Raw genomic sequence first — 12,326 nt, 5'->3', positions numbered from 1 at the left:
TGGGCAAATTTAAAGTAACTCAAGGAAGCACATTTCTCATTGTGCTTCCATATCCATGCGAGCAGGTACTGTTTTTTTACCCCCTTCACTAGCGCCCAGAACAATGCCCAGCGCAGAGTAAACATTTAATACTTGGTTGTTGAATGAAATAATGAGTGAACGAAGCAAGCCAGACTGTGAAGGCTGAAAGATTAGTGGCTGTCAGTCCCGAAGCACACGTGCTGCCTTTCCAGCAAGCTGACGTCTCATTCCCTCACCTTTCTGGCAGTTCTGAATTCCTGTTTGCTCCTTCTTCGGGATGGCCAAAATTTTGTCCCTAAACCCTGCCACTCCTCGGTTAATCCACACATCTCACACGGAAGCAGCTGTTCCCAAGGGACGCCCAGCTGATCAAGCCGGGGCCGAGTGGGGAGTAGCTCCCGACCTGACCAGGGAAGGCAGCCCTGTTACGAAGAGTCTGGACGCATATTTTTCCAGTCCTTCATAAACAACCAATCTGCTCCCTCTCACCTCCCCATGGAGACGCCCCAGTGCCAACCTGGGTCCGACTGACACTGTGACAAGGGAAAAGAGACTAAACCACTCTCACGAGGAGAGAGGGCGAGGCCAGCGCGACGCACCCCCTGGGGCCCGCAGTTCCCGAGAGCTCGGCTGTCGGACCCGGAGCTCAGCGGGTTGAGGGGGCTGAGGAGCGAGGGNGCCCCGCCCGCCAGCAGGTGGGCGCGTCCTCTCACGCGCGTGCGCGCGCCGCGCCTTCTCCCTCACGTTCCCCGCGCGACGCGTCTCCTCCCCGCCGGGAGCGCGCGCCTCCCGCCCTCGCGCCGGGTCCTCTCGGTCTCTTGGAGCGGCACACTCCCCGGAGCTCCTGCCACGGCCGTCGCCTCAGCCGCGGCTCTCTAGCCTGGAGGCTCAGCCTCGCCCCTCAGAGCCTCATCCCAGGCCTCCTCCCTTCCTTCCGACACTCCCCTTCCCTTTCCCGCCCTTCTCTCCCACCCGGTCCATCGAGAGAGCCTGGATACGAAGCAGGCGGGCTTGAGAAGGGAGTTGGGAAAATGGAGGTGCCGCGCCTGGATCATACCCTCAACAGCCCCACCAGCCCCTGTGAGGAGGTGATCAAAAACCTCAGCCTGGAGGCCATTCAGCTGTGCGACCGGGACGGTAAGAGCGACGGGGGCTGTGAGGAAAAGGGGCCGAGCCCGCGCCCAGGTGCTGCGGCCGCCCCGGCTCTGCCGACCCTGCTCGCCCGGGCGTCAGGGTCTTTTGTTGTCCTCCCGTACAAATAAATACAGGTGGGGCTCCTCTCCCCTCCTCCGCCCCCTCCTCAGACAGTAGAAACAAAAGGACCCCAGGGCTCTTGCGTTGGCGCGGAAAGTAGCCGTAGTCTTCGGCCGCGGCACCGCTCGCGGTCGTCGGCCGCCCGGCCCAGCGTCGAGGAGCTGCCCGGGCGAGGGCGCCGTTCCCACCCGCCGTTCCTGCCCGGGACGAGCCGTTTCCGATCCTGCCGCAGTCCGGGTTTCCAGGGTCTACCGGAACAGGGGGGGAAATGCCCTCTGGATGTTTCTAGCACCCCTTCTTTCCCCTCTCCACCTGCACACGTTAGTTAGCATTCTCAGCCCAGAAACTAATCATTTCCTTTTTTAAACCTCCCATCTTCAGACCCGCACCTCCCAAATTCAGAAGTATTTTTATGCTCTCAAATAGGGAGTGAGGTGACGGATTTTTCAGTGAAGGGGCGCGGGGACAATGTGCGTTTCAGCACCAAGGACAGCCACAATCTTAGCGGTTTGGGGCCATGATTCAGACTCAAAAACCTGTGAAGTGGCCTAATATATCTGCTGTGGTAGAGAATATGTGACGAGTACTCACCATTGTGTCTTGATATTATATAGCTTATTCCATTGTTAAAGTTGGCAGTCTCCGAAAGAAGGAAGTGATTGAACACAGGTTTGAGCGTGAAAGAGATAAGCCAGTACTCTCTTCAATATGGGTAGCTTGTAGTGCTTCTGTGTTATTTGGAGTAGTTGAAGAGTCCGTCTATTTAAGTAACGTTCAACAAAACTTCATTTGTAAAAAAGTCATCTGATTACTAATTGGCCAGGTAATTGTAAAATTGGACATCTGACAAAGGAAAAACAATTTACATGTGGTCAAGATGACCCTAAACACCTTTTGGCTATAAATGGAATCAGTAATAGTGTATGGAGAGGATGATTTAAAAATATTTTTTTTTGGTCAGGGTTATGTAGAGATACTCCTGTGCTCACAATAAGGTCATAAAATTTATCAGTATGTAATCCAAATAGAGAGCAGAGGTCTTATTTCAAAGTCATTTAAATGGTAACTTGGTTTGGCGTTGCTATACAGTCTAGTTTAGGTCAACTGAACACTGAATTTCTGTTTATTAATAAAATTTTAACACAATAATTGCCCTTTGAAGCCAAAGCCACTTTGAAATAATTTCTGAAAAAGGTATAGTATGGATAGATAAATACTCTTACAAAAGCTGTTTGTAATTCCTTTATCCTTAGGTCACCATAGTAATAGTTGCACATATTTACAGTATCTAAACAGAAGTAATCATTTTGGCATTCCATATATAAATTTGCATTATTAGACTATAGAGATTATTTTTAATATACCACATAGTAATTTTATGAGTTTTAGTTATGCTTTTGTGAAGAGACTTTTTCTGTTGTTACCATTGTAAATGTTTTGATTTTCCTAGATTGCTTTGATAGAAAACCAAAATAGATTTTATTTTAATTTACTTTGACGATTTATCAAAAGCTTATTACTGTAGTTATTGGAAATAGACAATTCATAACACACATAATTTTAAAACTTAAAATTGCATTTGCCACATGTTTCAAAGATAATTGAGAAAATAAAGTTGTTTTTCTTTTTTATGAAGTTTATGAAGTTAGTAATGTAGAGTACAGAAACTAGTGCTGCATTTACTGTGGTCTCTTCTATTTTATTTTGGTAATTTTTTTTAGTTGTTTCAGCTCGTGTTATGAATCCTACAAAATGAACAAATTATGTTGCATTTAATGGGGGGGTGCTAACACTAAGCAGTATCTATGAAAATTACTTATTTACAGACTTCTAAATATTAAATATCTTATATCCACAAATACAAAGAGCTAATTCTTCTATTAAAAGATGTGTAAAAAACTGGAAATAGCTTATGTAGAGATGTTACTAAATGCCTAACTTTTTATTTTGTGACAGTATATATCAATTCCAAAATATATAGGTTTTTATGGCAGAACAATTGAAAAACATTGCATTAAGTTTGTCAAGCAGAACTTATTTGTCATAATTTTATATTCAGAAATTTTCAGCTAGGTACTATTTACTCCCTTTACTTCCTTTCACTTCCTCTCAGGTGTCATTATTTTAGTTCTGTAAATATATAACAGAAAGACTAGGATGTGGCAGAAGATCTGTTACATGCTTAAATATATAATAAATGCTAAATTTTCATAGTTTTAGAATCACAGAAATACATTTGTCTTACTTGCTCTTTGCTTTTTTCTGTTCTACTATTCTCAGATGGGAAACAAATTAGCATAACAGTAATTTCTTGGAAGTGGAAAGAAATAGAATAGGAGAAAATATATTGCTGTTAAATATATATTATCTTTATTCTTTCCACTTACAGATTTTTTAATTTTAGAGTGTTTTTGCATATTTGATCAATTAATAGTTATAACTCCTGGTGAACTGTATGTTTTTATTCTGCTGGCTCTTGTGTTTTTTTTCTTTCACTTGTTATTTTCTTATAAATTAACCTGTTTACATAATACACAATAATTTATGTTTCCTTTTTTTCCCATAGTTTCTCCAACTAACATTTAGAAGAATATGGAATAGAATCTAAGCAGTCACATAATTGGATTTTTTAATTAAGCAAGAGGGAGGTTCTTCTACACACACGTTATTTCATGTGTACTTTTATCCTAGGCATGTGTGCTAGTACATGGTCCCTGCCTAGATGTTACCTAGGATTCTGAATAGACTTCTATTAAGAAATCTCTGAAGATGTGCTGTAGATCTATTACTTTCTACAATCTCTGTTGCAAGTAGAAGAGTGTTTCTGTTCCTCCTCTCTGCTGTGCTGAAGTATCCTCAAGTTGCATGTATGATATACTTCAATTGTGGATTTTCCAAAGAAGTTGAAGGGGGTAAAAAAACAGTAATTGTTCATCGGAAAGCACTGATAATATGAGATCCCATTTTCAGTTTGTTTCTTCACATAGATACTTGAGACCCTAATTGACTTGTGATAAGACAGAACAGCCGCCAACTTCATGCATATAATTCTACATTACTTCTACTTCTCTTCATTTTTTAAAAATCATGCGCATATATATATATGTATATGTGCATATACATATATATATAAGCTTTATTTCCTTGCTGAAAGGGAAAGATTTATTATATATATGTTGCTTTACATTCATTCAAGCTTCCTGCACTCTTTTATAATAGTAAGGAAGAAAACACAAAATTAATTGTTGTATAGCACTTAAATCCATCCCCCAAGCTTTCCTAGGTTTTTTTTCTTAATGTTTTATTTATTTCTGAGAGAGAGACAGAGAGACAGAGTGAGCAGCGGAGGGTCAGAGAGAGAGGGAGACACAGAATTTGAAATAGTCTCCAGGCTCTAAGCTGGCTGTCAGTACAGAGTCCGATGTGGGGCTCGAACCCACAAACCGTGAGATCATGACCTGAGCCGAAATCAGACGCTTAACCGACTGAGCCACTCAGGTGCCCCAAAGCTTTCCTAGGTTTAACAGTGTTATTTCCATGATTATTTTATGACTGCCTAGATACAATTTATGGAGTTTATGATGCTACTGAGGAAGGGAATACATTTTAAGGAAATTGCACAGAGAGAACCTGACATTTCTATGTCTTTGTGTCTGAAATAGTTTTGTGAAGGAAAGGAAAAACAGGTTTTCTCTTTTTTACATATTTAAAAAGAAATGTCTTTTAATTTTTACTTATATCTCTTTAAATTTAAATAAGTTGTGACTTATTTATGCTTATTGATATGTGAATTAAACAAATGTTAACTTTGGAAAGAAAATGATACAGAACTGCTTAATAGTTAGGACAGTGCTGTATGAGATGATCTGTAATGACATTTTCTGAAGCAGACATCTAGGAAGAGTACTTATACTGTTACCCTTAATAGTATAAGAACATAAGGTAGTCATTGTTCAGTGTCATTGACATTCATATACCATAGTGGCAATACCATTTTAGAATCACACCTCCGACAGAGTGTTGGCTCTTGATAGATATATTACCTTAGGCAAATTAGTTGTTTTAGCTTTAAGCTTTCTCATGTAAAATGAATCTATTAATGTCAGTCCTGTAGGATTGTTAAAATAATTAAATATTTCATATCATTTCCAAAGTTCTTGACAAAGTAGAGAATAATTATTATTGTAAGTGGCCTATTATTCTCCGCATACCTTCTTGAGTTGAACTACTGCTTTTATTTATTTACTTATTTATTTATATCCAATGTTTAGATATTTGTTGTTTTTCATTTCAATTGTGTTTTATTTACTTAGTAAATCCTTCTTATGCCACTTCAACTGTAGGAGTAGAAACTAAACCCTAAATTTTATTTTATTTTTATTAAAAATTTTTTAAATGTTTTATTTATTTTTGAGAGAGAGAGAGAGAGAGAGAGAGCATGAGCAGGGGAGGGTCAGAGAGTGAGGGAGACACAGAATCTGAAATAGGCTCCAGTCTCTGAGCAAGGTGTCAGCACAGAGTCCAACACGGGGCTTGAACCCACGAACCGTGAGATCATGCCCTGAGCTGAAGCCGGATGCTTAACTGAGCCACCCAGGCGCCCCTAAACTCTGAATTTCAAAAGAATAGTTAATTTTCAAAACAAGGTTATAGTACTCTGTCTTTTGCTTATATTTTTCTATCCTGTCGGTAATATCCTTGTCAGCCTTAATCCTAAAAGCTCTTTTAGCTTCCACTTCAAACCTGCTGTTTGCTGCATTTCATGTGCTTTGTGACCTTGATATCTGCTTTGAGTTAGGTATTTGTATCAGAGCCCTTCTCTGTTCTTAACATTTTTTTCTTTATGATTATTTTCTAAGGGTATGTACCAGAACGTGTGATCTCTGGATTCATTTCTTTGACCCAGATACGACTATAGAGATGCTGTAAATTTTTAATTAACTAGTGAACATGGAACACAACAAAAATAAAATAAAAATTTAAAAAAACAAACAGCTTGAAAGTCATCAGATTATGTTAAACCAATTCATATTCTTGGTAGGGGTTCTAATTCATTCCCAGAGAAAACAAGGAAGTTATTAGAGTAAAAGTCACATGAAAGGATATGTGACCAGACTCCCTCCAGTGGTAGAATAACTGATATGTTGCAAGTAGTAATACTGGCAACTTGCTTTGTTGTCTAGGCAAGCCAGTCAGAAATTTACTCTATAGAACACTACCTCAACAACTTCTATGCCACTTAGTTTTTCACTTCTATTTCCCCTTCATTTAGGCCCAATCTTGCTTTTTGCTTTAATTTATGTAAGTAGAGTTTATTGATTATTTGTATGTATTATCCTGGGCTTCAGAAAAATGGCAATTGCATCAATTACTGCAGTAAGGCTAATCCTTCAGGTTTCTGGTTTTCCTTCTCTGTCCTTAGTATGTGCATAATTTTAGTTTTTCCTTACAGCTTTTGCCTCTTTTGGGGTTTGTTTTCCATTTCTAAATTTTTCTATAAGAATCTTTTTACTGTTAAATTCTGTTTTTACTAGTTTAAAGCATTTGCCCCATTCTTTAATATTTGTAAACATACTATTATTACTACATAGCAGATAAACTGTCTTAGTAATTATATAGCAGACTGTATTTTTATACACATATATTTGAGAAGTACAATCAGTCTTTGTGGAAGATTTCTAGCAGAAATGTATAGAAGTGTTACAGAGTTCTCAACAGGAAAAATAAGCAGCATCAGCATTTTCTTTTTATGGAAGGATAGTGAGTGGCAAGGGTGTAAAAGAAATGCAAAAATAATTATAAGCTTTGTGACTGAATTTTCAACCAAAACAAAAAGTGATTAGGAGTAATTTTAGGATTTTAAATCTAGGAAATAAGAAGAATCACAGGAAAAAAAGGAGAAAAGAAATAATATTCAGACATCATGATAACAGTGTTTTATACCTCAAACTTTAGACCTCAGTGGACATCAAAATATATCCTAATCCCTTTTTCAGGGGCACTTTCCTCTCACAGAAATCATATTTTCAGAGCAGTATTATATACTGCATGTTTCAACATGGCTGCCCACAAGAGAACCCACTTAGTTCTTTTTAGACTCTTATTTTGCTTGATTCTCACTGTTCAAAGGCTACCCATAATCCAGTGATAGTATTTTGATACCTATTACTAGATAAAAACTAACCGGTTGATACTTTATAGAGGATGGTGAAATAGAGATTTTTGGGTCATCTGTCTAAAGGTAGTTTTGAAGTCATAGAAGACTTTTTAGAAAGATTGAACATAAAGGGAAAAGAATATTTGTGTTAAGACATTTAGAATCTAACAGTAAGAGATTTCCTTGGAAACTTAAACAGTTAGTAATTCCTTTAATGTTCTGAGGAAAAGAGTTCTAGAAGGAGAAAGAGAATTGTTCATAGAACTGTATATTCCACCAGGGATATTCACTAGAATTTACGTGAAAAAAGGAAGATTAGGGTTTGACTTCAGTTTCAGAGTGACCTCTAATCAGCTTTGTGTGTCACCTCTTAAAGGAAAGGAGTGATTACATGCTGGAGAAGGCCAACTTTGAACCGTAAAGATGAAATAAATCCATAGTCCAGGTTTGTTAAAAAATGTAGACGAGATGGGGCACCTGGGTGGCTTAGTTGGTTGAGCTCCGACTTTCGCTTAGGTCATGATCTCGCGGTTTGTGGGTTCGAGCCCTGCGTTGGGCTCTGTGCTGACTGCCAGCTCAGAGCCTGGAGCCTGTTTCAGAGTCTGTGACTCCCTCTCTCTCTGACCCTCCCCTGCTCACGCTGTCTCTCTCTCTCTCTCCTAGAAATAAATTAAAAAAAAACAACATTAAAAATAATTTTAAAAAATGTAGACAAGAGCTCTGCATTTTTGAAGTTCCTTCATATCCATGTGAGTTCAACAAAAAGCATCATACTCTGAATCATAGTTTTGTTTGTTTATAACTCTTTGTACCAAGTTTGTGGTTCATTTTAAAAGACCCCTCTGTGGGGATTTTTGCTTGTATACTGTTTATTTTAGTGGTTGTGGCAAATAGTGTAAATAAATCTATCTTTTTGTTTTCTATAGCCTGTGAGAGTGTTGCTATCTGATAATAGTATGAAAGGCTTATAGCTTCCCTAGACATGTTCCATTAAAGATAAAGCACAAACATTTTTTTAATATCCTTACTATGATTTTCTTGAAAAACAGTGTCTTTTCTTTTTTTAGCTTGAATGTTAGTCAATCTGTCAGTATTGAAAATTTTAAAAGCTAATAATAAATGCAACAAGAAAATAATTTTTTAATATTACTATATGATAGGTTCTTAATGATTGATTAAAGTTATACCTATATATAGAAGAGACATCAGCAAGTTATAGTCCTTGGCCCAAATTGAATACCTGCTGCCAGTTTTTGTAAGTAAAATTTTATTGGAACAGAGCCATGCCCATTTGTTTATATATTGTGTATGGCTGCTTTCTTGCTATAAAGGCAAAGTAGCTGTGACAGTAGACCATATAGCTTATAAGCCCTAAAATACTATCTGGTTCTTTAGAGGAAACATTTGCCAATTCATAATGTAGAAGATTCAGAAAATAAATTAATCTTTCTTGATAGGAATGCAAATATTAAAAGAAGAGTTTTGGAAAAAAATTGTATAGTCATTTTGTTTTTAATGTTCCTGGGGTTTTGAGATACTGGGGATCAGGCAGACAGTATAGAAAGCTGGCTAGCACTGTATGGAGTCCATCAAAATGGGTAGTGATCTATGTCATTAGGTCTGATAGGCAGTGAAATTAACAAGCCCTAATTTTAACTTAAAATCTAGTCCTCATATAAATAACTTTAGAAAGAAATACTAGTTATGCATTAGTATTTCCAGGTACACTTAACAATTCTATCAATAGATAGGTTTTAAAGTGTCAAAGATAATGATGTGAACTTTGAGAAATATGGATGGTTATGATATATATTACTATAGCAGTTTGTGTATATATTATATTCTTCCTTGTAAACCAAATTCTCATTGAAAAAGAGTGAGGTCTTACTCATCTTTCCCTCTTTCATAGTCTATAATGTAGTGCTTCTAAATCTATCTGTATTTTGTTTTTATTTTTTTTAATATTCAATCATTGACTGATACTTTATAAAAATATAATTGTAGAAATTTTAGAAAAATAAAATTGTAAAGGCCCAAAAAAGATTCAACAGATTTGAAAATCTCTATCAAATTCCTATAAAAGTTTCCAAATATTTAATCCTAATTTTTTATGTCATCAGAGCCTAGTAAATAGTTTGCAGACCATACTTTGAGTATAATAGCTGGAGGACAGTGCCATTATATTCTTTAAAAAAATTTTTTTTTAATGTTTTATATATCTCTGGGAGAGAGAGAGAAACAGCATGAGCAGGGGAGGATCAGAGAAGGAGAGAGATACAGATTCTGAAACAGGCTCCAGGCTCTGAGCTGGCTGTCAGCACAGAGCCCGACGCAGGGCTCGAACCCATGAACCGTGAGATCATTACCTGAGCAGAAGTCGGACACTTAACTGACTGAGCCACCCAGGCGCCCCAGTGCCATTCTGTTCTTCTTCATTTAATTTTTAGGCACTAAACTTACCCATTTGCTTCCTTTTGTTCTTTTATTGGCATGTAATTTTTACTGTTTATTTGTACACATATTCCAACTTTAGGATCTGTGTTAAGAATAGAAAAAAAAGCTTCCAAAAATGAATGTAACTTGGATCCTACGTTTAAAGGATTTACTGGCATTTGGGGAGACAATAAACTTAAGTAGATAAATATAATAACATGATAATACTATAATAGAGTGTAGAGGAAAAAGTAGTTAATCTTGTCTTGAGTCTCTCAGGTGGCTTCACAGAAGAAGCAACATTTCTTTTCTTTGATATTAAAATAAAAATAAAAATTTGCCAGGAAAAGTGGGATAAAGGCATTTCTGGTAGAGATAAGAGAATATATGAAGGTGCAAAATGATGTATGTTCTGGCAATACATACATAACATTTGGTGTTCATGGAAAAAAGATGTGTTCTTTGTGAGAAAATATGCTGAAAACTAGTTAGGGCTAGCTAGATTATGCCATGGTTAGGAGTTTGAATTTATCTTGTCTGAAATGTTATTAATAGATTTCAAACTTTGTAATGTTTAGAGAACCTGTTTTCTTAAAAACATTTTGCAGAACTTCAACAAGTAAAAGTAGCTTTTAGTTAGTATATATTTATTCTGTAATTTCAAACTTAACATTTTCCCAATAAAGTTAATCAATGGGTTTAGTGAGAAATGAAAATTAGCAGTTATACGTGGAAGATGCTATTTTTATTGGCCTCAGTATCCGCTTTACTTCTGTATTTTATTTTTATTGCATTATGCCTAGGAAATTCTACTTCATAGAAATAAGTAGTGACAAATACTAATGTTTGGGAACCCATTTTGCTTTCTCAGGATACTCTGCAAATAAATTGATCCAGACTTAATAGAAATAGTAAGGTTTTTTTCAGAATTGAATCAGAGTAAGTAGTCCACCTTCCATGAGAGAGAGGTGATAGAATCTGTTCATTAGTCAATTCATTTTTTCCTTTTTCAGTGAGAAAATAATGTATCTTCTAATATTCTGAAATATTTTTGGTAACATTTTTTTTTAAAGCTCATACCTTTGTGCTGATCTCTTAAAGTTTCAGTACAGTTGAATTTATTTTACTTGCATGATTAATCTTAACTGTAAGGATCAGTTTCATTACTGACAATTCATCTGCATTTATAAGCTCAGTAACATTGTGACTCTTGTCAAATTGAGTTTCTTCAGCTTATTAAAGAGCTAGATAATCAAATTAGTTTGCTCATTATATTTAAAAGATATTTATCAAAGGGTTTGTTCCATTTTTATTGAAGTATAGTTGATATACAATGTTACATTAGTTTCAGGTGTACAACATAGTGATTCCAAAACTCTGTACTTTGTGCTGTGCTCACTACAAATGTAGCTACTGTCTGTCACTATTCAGCACTATTACAATACCACTGGCTATATGCTCTTTGCTGTACCTTTCATCCCCATGACTTATTCATTCCGTAACTGGAAGTCTGTACCTCCCACTTCCCTTTACCTATTTTGCATATCCCTCTACCCTCCTTCCCTATGGCAACTATCAGTTCTCTGTATTTTGTTCTGCTTTTTGTTTATTCATTTGTTTTATTTTTTAAATTCTAAATATAAGTGGAAATATTCCTTTTCTCTGACTTATTTCACTGAGCATTATATCTGTGTTGTAGCAAATGGCAAGATCTCATTCTTTTTTTTTTCTTGGCTGAGTAATATTCCATTGTATAGGCTTCCATATCTTGGCTATTGTAAATAATGCTACAATAAACATAGGACTGCTTATATCTTTAGTAGTGTTTTTCCTTTCTTGGGGTAAATATCCAATAGTGGAATTACTGGATTATGTGGTGTTTCTATTTTTAATTTTTATCAGTGTTTTTAAATTAATAAAGTATTTCTTCTTTCTTTTTTATTTTTAAAATTCATTTTTATTTTGTTTTATTATTTTTTAATATAATTTATTGTCAATTTGGCTAACTTACAGCGTATACAGTGTGCTCTTGGCTTCGGGAGTAGATTCCCATGATTCATCACTTACATACAATAGCCAGTGCTCATCCCAACAAATGCCCTCTTCAATGCCTCATCATCCATTTCCCCCCCTACCCCATTTCCCCATCAACTCTCAGTTTGTTCACTTATTTAAGAGTCTCTCATAGTTTGGGGGTGCCTGGGTGGCTCCTGATCGCAGCTCAGGTCATGATTTCACAGTTTCGTGAGTTCAAGCCCCACATTGAATTCTGGGCTGACAGTGTAGAGGCTGTCTGGGATTCTCTCTCACCTCTCTCTCTCTGCCCCTCCATCACTTATGCTGGGTGTATCTCTCTCAGAATAAATAAATAAACATTAAAAAAATTTAAAAAAAAGAGTCTCTTACAGTTTGACTCCCTCTCAGTTTGTAACTAATTTTTCCCTTCCTTTCCCCAAGGTCT

At 36.9% G+C, this 12,326-nt stretch overlaps 1 protein-coding gene across 2 annotated transcripts in view; it reads left to right on the top strand.

Annotated features, from left to right (window-relative positions):
* Nucleotides 1-815: 815 nt before the first annotated feature.
* Nucleotides 816-12,326, top strand: part of PHYHIPL (phytanoyl-CoA 2-hydroxylase interacting protein like) — a 78,537-nt gene continuing 67,026 nt past the window's right edge. Inside the window, exon 1 of one of the 2 annotated variants that reach the window (XM_077765230.1) lies at nucleotides 816-1,158. In XM_077765230.1, coding sequence (XP_077621356.1) covers nucleotides 1,053-1,158 — 106 coding nt within the window. In that variant the 5' untranslated portion in view covers nucleotides 816-1,052. Of the gene's footprint in view, nucleotides 1,159-7,742; nucleotides 7,878-12,326 lie in introns of those variants that run through there. The other variant, XM_077765233.1, reaches the window with a different exon arrangement.

This window comes from Crocuta crocuta, unplaced genomic scaffold (assembly GCF_008692635.1).
Source record: "Crocuta crocuta isolate KB4526 unplaced genomic scaffold, BGI_CrCroc_1.0 scaffold244, whole genome shotgun sequence".
Lineage (NCBI taxonomy): Eukaryota > Metazoa > Chordata > Mammalia > Carnivora > Hyaenidae > Crocuta > Crocuta crocuta.
Note: the sequence above shows the minus strand (reverse complement) of the source record. Positions and strands in the feature narration are given on the sequence as shown.